The sequence below is a fragment of the Anopheles merus genome, chromosome 2R (genome assembly GCF_017562075.2).
Source record: "Anopheles merus strain MAF chromosome 2R, AmerM5.1, whole genome shotgun sequence".
NCBI lineage: Eukaryota > Metazoa > Arthropoda > Insecta > Diptera > Culicidae > Anopheles > Anopheles merus.
This window is the reverse complement of record NC_054082.1, coordinates 13,473,123-13,487,400: the sequence shown is the minus strand read 5'-3', so window position 1 is coordinate 13,487,400 and position 14,278 is coordinate 13,473,123. Positions and strand designations below refer to the sequence as shown.

Sequence of the window (14,278 nt, the reverse complement as noted above, 5' to 3'; positions counted from 1 at the left end):
TCCATACCGCCCCGAACGATGGCTTGTTTTAATTTTATGCACCGTTTATCATTCCACCGTTCGTTCCGGTGTCACTCAACCGTCATTCTGCTCCTCCTTCTCAAGTCCCATTTTTCGCAATGGCTGCTCGATCGATGATGGCCGGTTCCGGTCGGAACGTTGTCGGGATTAAGCCGTCAGCCGGGGAGAGTTAGTTGTCTGTCGGGGGACGAACACCATTTTCCTCACACCATGCAGCAGCGTCCAATCTAGGGATGATGGATTCCGTTGTGTCTAGGCAGGCAGGTAGATGCTGGCAGGATTTGTGCCAGGGGGCTTGCGTGAACGATCTTCTCGCTAGGCTGTAAACTTTCTTGTGGTGACGTTTTTCGGAGCCAACCTGAAAGGCAAGATGTGCTGCAGCTTTTAACGATGACGCTCAACATAGAAGCCTTCTGGGCTGTGGTGTGTGTGTTAGGCTTTTATGTCAGCGTGCAACGACGGAAGCTTTCGGAAGGCGAGATGTGCAGTGATTTGTTTATCATGCAGCAGCTGGCCTTCTTCTCGGACGACCCACTTTTTTGGGAACCCACAGAACGGCCAACACAGGAACGGGGGAGCCCTTCCGTAACGCCTTAAGGGCTAACCAGTTTAGTAGAAAGGTGCTGTGTGTGTTTTTTCGTCACCTTTTTTCTATTTGTTGCACGGATTAGGGGTCACGGTAGGTTTTGTGAATGTTTTCCTTTATGTTTTGTTTAGTCTCTTTGTCTCTCTTTGACATAGAGCAAAGGGGGTAGAGCAGAGAATGGTTGGGGCAGTTCTGTTGCGGTAAACCATAAACTGCGTGAGTTGATTGCGTGCTGGCCGGCTGGTAAGATTGGGAACGAAACGGTAAGGTGGTTGTTATGTTTTCTCTATGCAAATGTCGCTGCTACGAAATTGCCTTTACGCTTTGGAAGGAGTTGTGCAGCACGGGGTGTGTTTGAATTTTCCAGCCAGTTTGAAACCTCTTACGCCGTGTGAAGCAAGCTTTTCACTGCGGGAATGCGCAATGCAACGCACACAGAGAGTGAGGGCATCAGCAAATGCTGGGGAACGGGCGGGACACATTTATCAGAAATCACAGCTCCATAGTACGGACGACTCAGCCTTGCTCTTAAGCTGTCGTCAGGATCTTTCCCCGAGCCCTAATCCCTTAACTGCTGCCGAGTGGAATACTAAAATGGCCACTCGGCCGCAGTAAGTGAGTAGTGCTCGATTGCGTGTGAAAATTACTGCGAGCAGCGCTATAAATCCTTTGCAAGCGAAATCGACATAAATCCTGGCCACAGAGTAGTGCTCCCAGTTGTAATGGACATATAGTGTGTGCCAGTGTGTGCCGCTGTGCATTACCAATAGGCTGAAGGGAGGAAATTATTATAATTGTGCGAAACGCAATGAATTAAATTTATTATTTGCGGTAGTGTTTGCGGTCCACTGAAAATGCTCTTCTGCCATTTTCCGCTACGTGCGGCAGGAACGGCGTACGAATTAATATAAATCATCGCCCCACCAAAAAACGCATCGTGCGTGCGTGTTCTAGTGCTTGTGTGTGGTGTGTTCCTTTCTCCCGTTTTCCTCATCCCACCATCCGTGGAGCGTGCTTTCTTCACATTCTCGCCGGCGGAGCAGAAGCGAAGATGCGCGAATTCCGTCGATGCTGTTCCTCCCAGCGATGTGTTTATGCGTACAGTGTGCATTGCCCGTATGCGCTGGAATGCACTTCAGTACCACCCCCCTCGTGCGAGTAGTAGTGGGCAGGAAGTTATTAATTTCCCTCTCTGTTGAACGGTGCAATTGTGTGTGTGTATGCTCCACTTTTGCGCAATACTACACGCACCCTGTGAGCCGTTACTTTTTCTCCCCCTCTCTCTACACAAACCCACCACCCGGTGCAACAGTGGTTAGTCTAGTTACGACGTTCTAGATGTAGATCAACCGCTCTGCCCCCTTGTATGTGCTAGGTTCGTGTGTGTGTGTGTGTGTGCGCGTCTACACAAGATACTTTGATAAATTAGCCACAGTGTGTAGCTTGCGCGGAGTGTAAACAATACACCGTGTTGGTCTAGAACGCTCCCAAGGCTTCCCCCGTATCCCAGGCAGGGAAGAATGCCGCCCGTCCCGACACGCTGCATTCGGAACTGGCGAGGTGCGCACGGCCACGCAAAGTTCCTACAAGCTATTTGATCTGGTAGTGTTTGCGTAGGGGTTTGCGTTGGTGTGGAAAAGGAACTAGAAATTAATCAGAGTTTTTGGGATGATAGGATGGCGGGGGAGGTTTATTTGATGGTGGGACACGGGGAGCAACGCATACTCTTGGTCCTCCCGTCTGTATGCAAACACTTTCCACCCGAAGTACGGCTATCCGGAGGGGCTAGCACGTCGTGAATATCCGGAACCGTTTATTTATTTATCGAAAGACGGCGAAAAGAGTAATCGAGAAAGAGTGGAATCGGTTCCGGGGGGAGAAAAGGCGTTTGAATTCCAAATTGTAATGGAAGAATAATACACAGCGGGTAATGTGATTATAAACGTTCAGTTCAATTCTGCCCAAATAGTAGGTTGGCGTGCTTTTTAGATTATATTAATTTAATTACCACGTGCCTTTGTTCGGGCAGTACCGTAGCGCTGTTACGTGCTTAAGTCCATTTTCAGACAAATCGCATAATTTAGGCGAAATGTTACACAACGCACTGTAAATTGGTTAGAGTTCGTTTAAGAACGCCTGCGGTTATGCAATTTGCAGCCGAACGTTCAATATGAAAGTATGCAATCCGCACTACATCTCAACGCAAGATGTCGCTAGTGTATCATATAAAAAGCTAATGAACAGTGAAAAGCACATAAGATGGGACAAAGAGCATTTTTTACAATTTTTTTTATGGCAATCAGCTGAAACTTTTGAATGATGTCAGTGTCAAAAATATGTTTGAGACAAAAAAGCTCATTTTCATTGCGCTATTAATTTCTTCCTATAAATTACACCTCCTCTCTATGACATGGCTCTTATTTCCTATTTTTTTTCTCTACTTCTAGACAATATTTTATACTGAGGATCTTCACCACCCACCATGGCGGGCCTATCCGACGATCCCGAGAAGCTGCTGAACGAGTGGCTAGGCGAGCTGGAGAATCTGATCGGGGTAAGTTGATACGGTTGCACACTATCGACATCGATACAGCCCAGATTTGGCGAACTAAAGCCATTAGAACACCATCTGTTAGCTCACGCTCCATTACCTAAGCCTCTGGTTGGTGGACACTTGCCGTTACCCTGCCAAGAACGAAAGGAAGAAACCTTCCACGTTGCGTTGCCCCCCCCCCCCCATCCCGGGACGTACCCCGAAACCACACTATCTCCCTCGATGCTGTTCCACTTCTTCTCGGTACAGCGATTTTCGGCGCTTCCACACGAGGCCAGAAGGAAACTCGAAACTGTGTTGCCCGCATTGTCGTTGTCACTCTTGTTGTGGAACGCTCTTGTTTGCTCACTCGAGCGTCGTGTGGTAATGACATTAGCATTCGCCGTACGGGCGTGTGTACGTCTTAGCCCGGCTTATACGATCGTCAGTTTTGTCGTAAGCCGGGGTTTTGAAGGGTTTAGCGAATTGCGAACACAGACACACACATACATAATCACCAATTACCGAGGCAGTGGTCTTCAAAAGAGACGCCGGGGTTCGAATCCGGCAATTCGTTAATTGCGGTTGTCATCTGTCCGGTGTGGTTTGCATCGACGACGACGGCGAGTTGTTAACAACGTGCACCAAACCAGATATGAACAACGTTCACGCTTTGACTTTTTCACATGTTAGCGCTAAAAAGCCCTAAAAGTGCTCGAAAAAAAAGGTGTTTTCAGCCTTTTTAAAGCCCGTGGAACTTTAAACTACCCTTCGCGCTAAATGTAGTTCATCAAAAATGAATATCCCCAAAGTGGTGACTTGCTCGGCGGTGTGCATGCGTGTATCCGTGTAGCAGCTCATTGAATCAGTCATTGAGCTGATATGAGGAGGGAGGAGGGCTTTGAGTGCGTTCCATTAGATGAAAAAGCAGCATGACGCGATAGAATGCCTTCATAATCACGGAAAATGGTTCACCATCGCCGCCAAAGGTATGACGAGTGCGGGCAATAAGTGAACGCAGTGTTACGGTGGTATGTGTCTGTCATCGTTCATACTGGATACGCGGTTGGAAGATACTTCGCCGTTTCCCCCAGAGCACAGTACGTCCTCGGTAATGCATTATTGTTATTATTTTGAGCCCACTTGACGCGGGATTATTATCATTAGCACGGTGTAACAGGACCTAAATGCGGGGGCGACCGTATAATGTAGTTAAAATCGGATCACAGCCATGAGGAAGAGGTCTGTTTTCCCCGCGACCCGGTGCGGGTGTGATAGGATGTTTGACAGTCTTCTTACTCGACACACATACGCGTATGGTGCTCTTCCTTTTTAGTGTGAGCCCATTAGGGGAAGGACTCGTCGTAAGTGATCATATGTATGAGCCTCCACTCTGCTCTAGTGAGGAGTAGGAAACATTAGACGCTCTTGAGTTTTTGAAAAAAGAAAAACTACGATCGAAGCAACGAGACGCACAAAAACAGGGGGAATGACTATAAGGAAGGTGGAACGAATCCTTCCCTGCCGTTGGAAGCATGCACGGAAAGGAATATCGGATATCCCGAGCAGGTGGGAACAAGCCTCTCCAGGACAAAAGGGAACTCCGAAAGGAACGAGCGAAGGCAAGCCACGAGAAATCTACTCTACGGCCAAGCCGAAGCCTCGGTCACGTTCGATGGTTTCTCCGGCTTTTCTATAGCCCTGGCACAGCGACATACGAAGCCTGTCGAACATCTGCTCTTTTTGTCCGTGCTGGCGCAGAGGGCACTGATAAAAGCTTCAGCATACACAACAAAGAGCCGGACGAATGGCAGGTAAAAGTTGTTGGCCTACGATGCGCTGCTGGTACTGCTGGCTGGCTTCACGAATCCACCTAGAGGTTCTCTGGCGAAGGTTGTGTTGCTCGAGCAAATGTAATTTATTTGCAATTTAAAAACAATAATGAGCTTTGTCTGAAAATTTACGCAGCCGAAGGTATCCTCAGTCCTCTAATCCCTTGTCAAATGACCTTAAGCCGTAATGTGTGAAAAATTACGGTTGATGAGATGTCGCGTCGACAAGGTGCGGGCAAATTGTGCCTTAAGTCTTATGTAATATTGTCAAGACATCGTATTGCTTCTAACTTCAAACGCTCGAGCCCTCGTTTTCCCTTCCTTTGGGTGTGTAAGAAAGGCATCTGGTATCAAACTACCACCACGGGCGTATTAATTAGGCCCCGGAATCGAATATCATCATCGTAATCGCCGGCTGCGATTCGTCCAACTGCGATTGCCTGCGGGGTCTGTGGCAATCGGGAGTTAACCATCCTCCACAGCAGCAGCAGGATTCACCGATTCGACAGATTCAACAAAGCGAGCAACAAACAGCAATCCTCCACATAGCCGAAAAACTATCAAGGTGCGAGAGTGAAATATTCAAGACGCACGTGGTCACTCTGGATTGATCGAGATCCAGGATCTCGCTCCGTAATATGCGGGTTGTGTAGTGAGTGAGGGGCAGCGTGAAGTATGTCGGTAATAAAGCGTATTAAAGGTAAGGTAGAGAAGGGAAAGATGCACTGAAATCATTCCCCCCTGCTGTTGTTGTCGGTTGCGTACGAGCGGAACTGAGCGAGCACAGTGAGAGAGTACAAAACCCTTGGAATAGCCGCTGCTGGATGCACCTGCCCGCGATCGCGTATGTCTCCGCCGCGTACACTGGTGGACGAGTTTGTTTTTGTTGTTGTTTGCACCTCGTGGTCCTGCTGGTTGCGTTGATTTTGTTTTTTTCTCTTCCCTCTGTTTCTTCTGCATCACGAGATTTGGCCGACTTACGACTTAGTCGTCTGAACCGATCGGACGACGTGTCCCGGGCCCGGTGTTACAGGGCAGGTCCACATCACCAGCACGGTAGAATCACGGTTCAGCTCTGCGACTGTGTGTTGTTGTGTTGCACGTGCAAAACACCTGCTCGGGTTGTCGGTTTTTTGTTGTCGTTGTTGGTGATCCAACAACTGCGTCGGTGAAGCGTGTCTCGGCAATCGGCAATGGTAAAAGATTCTGGTTTTTACTACTGTACGTTTCATTGTAATGTGCATAAATCGGTTACGGTAAGCTTGCTGTTTTCCGTACGCGCGTTCCGTTTGGGGCGAAACTGTGCTGATCGAGGCAAAAAATTGGATGACAAAGTACGGCTGGTTGGATATACGGTACGGCTAGTATTCTCTTTTTGCAATTGTAACTTCTTTCGTAGCCTTTGTTTGACGCAACACATGCCGTGTGGAAGATGCTCTTTTAATGGTTCAAACTACCGTGTTGAGGAAGTAGACAGGGGTTTCTCTATCTCTAAAGAAAAGTGCAATTTTACTTTGCACTTTAGCAAAATAATTATTTTAATGCAATTGTTCCACAGTAACTGTGCCGCCTCAACGTCCCGAGGCCAGTATACTTTTGAAATAATATTAAATTTATTTCGCACCACTGGCAAAGAGCAAAGTTCTCTTCAACTCCAGTGCCTGGCGAAAGTTTACGCCAAAACCGCGACGTAAAGAACATACAAAACCATTCTTTGGCGGTACGCTCCAGCACCAGCACGGGACACATTTCACCACGCCAGCGGGAGGTAAGCCACCTGCTCGTTTTGTTCTAACGGAGTTTCACTTTTTGGCCCAACGGACCCAAGCGGCAGTAACCATTTTGGTTCGCAACCCGGGGCTGGGGTTTGCCGAGTGACGCAAAAAAGCGGAACGACCAGTGTGCTGTAAAAATAACTATAAAGAAGAGGAAGAAATGCGACAAAACACAAACGAGTAGCGCAGCCAGCACGCTTTTTTTCACCTCGGGGGAATCCGCGTTTGATAATTCTGGTGCGTAATTATGGTGGCATGTGGTTTGGGCCCGGGCGCATGAGCATCGCCAAACGCGCATATACAGCGTGCGGAAATTAGTTTCACATTCGATCAGAAATTGGTCGATACTTATCGATGGCCCGTTTTTTTGTCTGTGTGTAAGCAAAAGCTGGCGTTGTGCTGCTGTTGCAGTTCGTCGGTTTCGGTGCTAACGTAAGTCGCTCGTTACGAAGGAAGGTGCGTCGCATCGATGCAGTTGCCCCTAAATGAATTCCTGTTAGCCCAGGTGCTGTTAGAAGAGAACTGGCCCGTTTATGCATCAGGTGCAGTTTTTGAGGATGTTGTGTTTTGGCCTGCGCTCGGCCGACACAAAAAAGGGGCCCAAAAAGAAACGATGATGAACAATTTATCAACAAACGTGTATTTGAAAAATGTTATCATCAGGTTGCTTTTAAAATAATTATAACTATTTCGCTTTAACGCCGGGGTACGGTCTACTTAAAATGATTGGATAAATACCGTTCGTGACGTTGATTAATTATGCTTTCAGTGTGGAAATTCTCATTTTTCCGTATAATGTCATATTTGCTTCACAAAGCATAACGTCGTCATTCGCCGTACCCCTAAACGAATTCTAACAGCTGATTAGTTTCATATCTGTCCCCTTGATTTTTTTGTTGTAAAATACTGAACCAGTCACTGATTGTCGATGGGCTGTTTGCCGAGCCACAAAGGCCATCAATCAGATTTCCCAACGCACTCGAATTTATCGCACCACCTTTTCTACGGGGGTCCCCGTCAACAGTCAATACATTCTTGGACCGTGTTGTAATTTTGGGCGATAAAAAATAATAATAACAGTGTCTAACTCTTGACATTCACGTTCCTCGAGAAGGGTGTCACTGGACCGCAACCACTCCGGAACGGCCGGGTCCGTACGGAGGAGAGGTTGACGAACAAAAAAAAAAAGGAAGTAATGTTTACTTTTCACTTTCAATTCTCCCGGGCGTGCGTGTCGAACCCGGTAGCGATGCAACACACCCTCATCGCTGGGTTAATTGAAAAAACGAAGAACGGGAAGCTGCACTACCGGCGTACACGCCCGGAGGAAGATTGTAGAACCTCACAACACACAATAATAATGGCTGTAACAATCATCAACAAACGGTAGACCCATCGTTTGCTGCCGCTAGAACGAAGAGAGCAGCATAAGTGATGGAGTGGAAAGTGGAGAGAAATGAATGTGTGTCTGTTATCTTCATTATTGTTCCGTTTCCAAAATGCTTCCTGTAAAAGGAGGATACGCAAAAGGATCACACCGAGCTAGGAGCGTCCTTAAGCAAACGACAGCAGGCTATCTATGGTTTGATAGGATTACAAGGGGCAGGGCTGATCGGAAGCACCAGGAACAACAGCAGATCGGTTGATTTATTTTACACTCTCTTATTGATCGCCGGCACGAGTGTACAACCCGCATGATCAACGAGCAGGCAACAGACCCGCCCGGCCATACACGCCTGCATCCAACATCTCGACATCGATCTGGTTTAAACGATACTCGACGCCAAGCGCAGTCGCCGTCGCCGTCCTGCAGTCCCTTTTGCCGGCCGGCCGTTGCTCCATCTCGAAACGAGATCTCATTTAGCAGAATGATCGAGAGGATTTGGAGGTTTTTAGAAGGGCCGGACGCGGGGGCCGGATTGGTGCTTGTGTTTGCCCGCGTTTGCCCGGACCGCTTAGGTTGGTTCCCGGTGCGGAGCATATGGTCGTTTACGACCTCAAACCCAGCGACATCTGCCGTGTGCTGTTTTATTTTACTTTCCTTTCCAAACTTCCAAACCCTCTCTCTCAGCGCAGCGGGACAACGGAGATGAAGAAGGAAAGAGAGAAAACGAGCGAAAGACCTTCTGCGGCAGAAGGACCGAGCAGGGAAGGCATGCAGGCGAGCCCGTGTTCTTCTGAGATGATCCCCGGGTCCGAAATAGAAGAAACTCCGCGTATAGAGACAGACGTACACCGAAAGCGAGAACACGGTTTTGCTGCAGTCATCTGCGCGCAGGCGACGATGCACCGAAAGGGCGTTGGGTTTTACGACCCGGGTAACAGCAACGACGGGCGGCACAGCCTGGCCGGTTTTCTCCTCCAACCTCAACCTCCTCCTGCTTGCTCTGCAGCATCATCTTTGAGCCCCTCTGCACTACACCGTCTGCACACATTTAAATAGAAAACGGGCGCTTTTTTTTCTTCTTCTTCTCTCTCTCGAAACGTGACTGCACCGTTTGCCACACTGCAGAGGAAATCTATCGTGTGGTTGGACGGAGTGTTGGGCCCGGGAACAGAAGAATGGTAGAACTGGAACCGAACGCGTATAGAATGGGAATGGCTAAACCCAATGCAAGGAAGTAACAGACGGTGAGCGCGCTGTCTAGGATGAATGTGCAAAATACGTACACATCCCGTGTACTACCGGTTTGCAAGGAAGCACATCGGAACTCGGGGAGTGTGGCTTTAAAGTGTGATTAAATTTGGACTTGCTCTTCCTGTTTTACTCCTACTGAGCATTCGCTCATTAATGCGCCATTCACGCGCTGGTGAGCATTTTGTGGTGGTTGCGTTTTTCAAATTAGAGTTTTTAATTGAAAAATATAAACATGATTTTTAATTTCGAAATGGAACGATTTGGTGTGTTCTATCGGCGCACATCGTTTATTTGGTATGGGTAAAGAACCATCGTGTTTATTCTTTTGTTCTTATTCTGTAATGAGCAACCGCAGCCGAAACTAATTGAAATGAGCCATTTTTGGGGATGAACCAATAAACGTCCCAAGAAAAAAACGAACTCCATCCAACGCCATTACTGGCAACAGTTGTAAAGGCAGGATAAAACCAAATGGACTATTTGTGCACCCCCTAGTGACGATTCATATAGAGTAATCATCAAGTGCAAGGGCTTGTACAATGCAGGTAATGTATCGAAATCTCGATTGTGTAAATACTGTTGTGTCCTCGCGCGAGAGAAGACTATCTGTTGTTCTGGCTTTATTTGAAAAATATATATATCAATAATTTCTCGTCTTTGCGGCCCAAAACGTATAGATTGATTTGTACACATTCATGTGTGTGTGTGTGTGTGTGTGTGTGTGTGTGTGTGTGTGTGTGTGTGTGTGTGTGTGTGTGTGTGTGTGTGTGTGTGTGTGTGTGTGTGTGTGTGTGTGTGTGTTTACCAATAATTTACCAATCAATATTTTGTAAGAAAAAGAAATCATGTTTGTTTGAGCGGCTTCTATTTATAGCCGAATGGTGAAGATTGAAGTTTTCCAACGCTTTCCAACCGCCACGAAAGAATTGTGTCTTTCGTAAGCAAAATGGGTAGCTGGTTCGTTTGAAAAGTGCCGCCCAGCAGCAGCAGCACTGTTTTGATAGCCCAGAAAAATCAATCGATCGTCCGGCTGCATTCTCCACTGCCTTGGCGCTGCACAGTGAAACGTGACGGAACAGGGATTTAGCTTAACAGTGCACCCAACAGATCAACAGCAACGGGATGATCTCCCATCGTGGCTCAGTTGCAGCCAGGGTGAGGGTTGAATGTTGATAATCGTCTCGGAGAGCTTGAGAATGTAGTAGCACACCGAACGAACACTTGCCAGCTGCAAAACGTGGGCGCAGAAACCGACCGTCAGCCCCGAGATAGATAGGCAAAATAGCTCTCTGCGTTCTCACACACAAATTTCTCCCAGAACACCGATGCGGTCGAGGTGGGTGGGAGTGGTGTGTAGGCTTGAAGAGAGAAGCTGGGGTTTGATTATGTTAAAATTAATTTATTAGTTGCGCGTGCGTTTCGATGGTGCACAGCTTGCGCGGCGAGCGCATCGTGTTGCATGCGCATTTGCTCTCACGCACCAACCGATCAGCTCCCTTCTCGCCCTTTGCGTGGGCACAAGAATGAAGTGAAAACACAGGCGACTTTGTGCATGAGTGTGTTTTTGTGTGTGTGTGTGTGTGTGTATGAGGGTTTTTGGTCGTCTATTAATCGCTATTCCCCGGTCGCACGGCGGCTGCTGGCTAATCTTGCACCGCATGATTTCTACCCCATTCGCATGCGGAGCGACGTCCACTTGCGTGCTATGGACTATGTTGAGGATGGTGGTGCACCCGCCGCGCCGATGGTGGGGTTTACCACGTGCGCGCAGAACGCATCCAATTGCAACACCGGGCGCCGGCGAAGCAAACTAGATGCAGCTTTGGCGCCCGCTAACTGGGCCAACTGTGATAATCCGTGAAACCGATTGATATGGAATCAATCGCCGCCACGCAAGCGCTAAGCCCCGCGTATCGCCGCCGACGCCGCCGCCCACCGAGGGCATTGTTCGCTTTCTGAGCAACCAAAGTGCATCACTAATGGTGGGGCGTCCGTGCGCAACAGGAGGAGCTGATTTGACACGTGGCGTGGGGTGGGGGTATATTTTCCAACTTTTCCCAGCGATTTCGACACACATTTCGCTGGCGTTTCTGTATCCTGTATCCCGGGGCGAAAAGTGCTTTTAGGGTCCATTATTCGTTGGCTCGTTTTTTTTTGTCTGCTTTTTCTGTTTTGAAACTACGCCAAGAGCATCGAAACGAAAAAAATGGGTTAAGGCGTTTAGCTATGGAGTTCCTGAGGAGGAAGAGTGTTTTCTTGTTTTGTTTCTTTTCTCAACTCCCCCCGAATTCTAGAATGAAGCGATCAGCTAACGAGAAGTAACGTTTTCTAATAATCGCGCTGTAATCCCTCATTTCTTGCCCGAGAATCGGTCGACTTAAACGTCTTGAGGGAAACATAAATAAATAAACCTTTGGAAAAAAATAAAAACAAAAAAACCGGTACGCAGTGCCTCCCACACACGTGTGTAGTTGTTGTTTTTTTTTGCTCCGTCCCCTCTCTGGAACTTTCCCACCGAGAAGGTCACCGTGGACGGATGGATGGGTGAGTGTTATGATTTATCGGCCGGATGAGGACCCCCCGAACAAAGCAGCAGGGCTCGCGAGCGGTACGCGCGTTCGTGTACAACATCAGCGTACACATTATTTATCGCCACGCAGCCAGGCAACAACATTGGAACATTGGGCTGTGAGCGTATGAGAGTCGGCCGCGGGGGGGGGGGGGTACAGAGAGACCCACAGAGGAAAGATAGCAGAACAAAGCAACGGAGCAGCAGCCAAAGGGCTCGCGACTGACTGGTGGACATCGGTAACAATACGTACGGCGTGGTACGTACATACGGCAGTACAGCAACATTGCATTGCCCAACTGCGTTGAGCAATAAGGCCGGCAAGGCCACCGGTACCGGCATTAACGAACACGCTCCTATGTGATCCTCCTCCCTATATGTTGGCCAGGGCAGCTGAGCGAAAAATAGAACCGTCCGAGAAGACGCGCAACATGCGCCACTGCCTGCCTGCCGGCGTTGGTCAAGTCATCAGCCGGTTGCGATAGGTTTCTTATGTTGTTTTTGCTTTGCTCGGGCAGCAGCAGTTATAGGGGGGGGGGGGGGGGGGGGGTGGTTTAAATCAAAATCGCTCAACCACGGCAAAGTTTGTTGTTTATGGCGCCGAATATGCTGCGCGCTAATCCTGGGCAAATGGGTGGGACATGACATTTAGGGGAGCGTTTAGCGCTGCAGCGCATCGGCATCTTTTGCGGGGGTAATTTATTAACCTGTCCGTACGGGAGTTCATAGTTTAATTATTTGATTTGATTTTAGTTTTTGCCCGAGTTGCATCAATATTTGTGTTGTGGAAAGAAGGGATGTGGAACATTTTACTTTTATAGTTCATAGTCTGTAGATAATTATAGTTTTAGAAGCAGTTTTGATTATATAGAATACAGATAGAAAATTAAATCTAAAATAACCAATTAATAAATATATTCTTCCCACAATGTACGTTCGGCATTGGTGAAACAAGTTGAGGACAAAAAAACATCTTTTCTTCAGAAATCACACATTCCAACATTCTAATAATGCATCCGTCATTAGAATTTCCGCTCTGCCTAATGACTGTAATTTATTTAAACGCAAAACAGCGATACTGTGTACTTTTTCTCTTGACGACTACGCAGCAAAAAAAAACCCGAATCTCCGAACTGTTTCGATCCGAGCTAATGATAATAACAGCGTGCAGCAAGTTGGCCGCGCACCATGCACCGATGCATCTCATGCAAGCCAGGCGAACGATTCCCCCCAAGATTTCTCATCTCGTGCATCGCAGGCGCAGGGTCGGTAATTTTTTTGCTCTCGCTCCGTTCTGCTCCCCTCAACACCGCCGGCCCGAGATCGGCTCAAATCGGCTGCTGCAGTGTCTTACCCGGGGCCGGGTGTCGATACCGAAGCATCAGATCGCCGGCATCAGTCGACACCATCGGATCTCATCCTCCGGTCCGTGTTGCGCTCCGTCTCGCTCGGTAGTTCACGCGATAAGACGTTCAGAAACCTTCGGCATGAGCTGCGTCGTAGCTCTCAACCCCTGCTTGTGTGTGTGAATGTAGTGTGTGCTGGATGTGCGGTGCGTGAAGAGTGATCGTATCGTTGCAGCATAGGGGAGCGTAAACATCGTCACATCTGCTCCACAGATTTGATGCGCACGCACGACGGGGGCCCTCTCTGGAAAGGGGATCCTGGACGGGGGACGGTGCCAAGGGCTGCCCAAGGGCGGTGGTGATGCTCCATTGCGCCAACAAGGATCGGTGCTTGTTGCCCTTCGGCCAGTTAGCTCATTCGCTCGCTCTCTTCGTCTCTCTTGAAAGGAGAGAGAGAGAGAGAAAGAGAGCAGGATCGCAGCAGTGCCGTTCGGAACAGATTGTCAGCAGAGTGAAGGGATTGTTGGTGGTGGATATGCGCGCAGTGCAGTGAACGTCGTTTTCGTGGATCGCAAAGAATTTTGGTTTTACCCGCCGATTCACAACGAGCTGCATACACACACGCTGCCTGTGGATTAATTTAGAACGGCAGAAGCGCTACGCGTTAGGTGCAGTGTAAGCGGATCGAAAATCGCGATCGATTTAGAGCGGCCGCCTGCTCTGGCACCTTTTGTCGGCGAGTGTTTTTAGCATAGCTCGATCGATCATCACCATCTCAATCGGTTCCAGTTCTGCTCGCCCTGTTGCCGGTTAAACGAACGCCAGAAAAAGGAACCGCCAAGCAAAGCCAATGTGGTGATGGTTTACGAAGGTGTTGAGTGGGTAATGTGATATTCAGACAAAAAGGCCACATTTCTTAAAGGAATAGCAAACGTCATCTTTCCAAAACCAAGGCCACCACACTGATCCGGCTGTGTG

At 48.4% G+C, this 14,278-nt stretch overlaps 1 protein-coding gene across 1 annotated transcript in view; it reads left to right on the top strand.

Moving 5' to 3' along the window:
* LOC121600199 (ras-associated and pleckstrin homology domains-containing protein 1) overlaps window positions 1–14,278 on the top strand; it is a 53,331-nt gene that overhangs the window by 16,251 nt on the left and 22,802 nt on the right. The window contains exon 2 of the mRNA XM_041928617.1: window positions 3,055–3,161. Coding sequence (XP_041784551.1) covers window positions 3,090–3,161 — 72 coding nt within the window. The 5' untranslated portion in view covers window positions 3,055–3,089. The remainder of the gene's footprint in view (window positions 1–3,054; window positions 3,162–14,278) is intronic.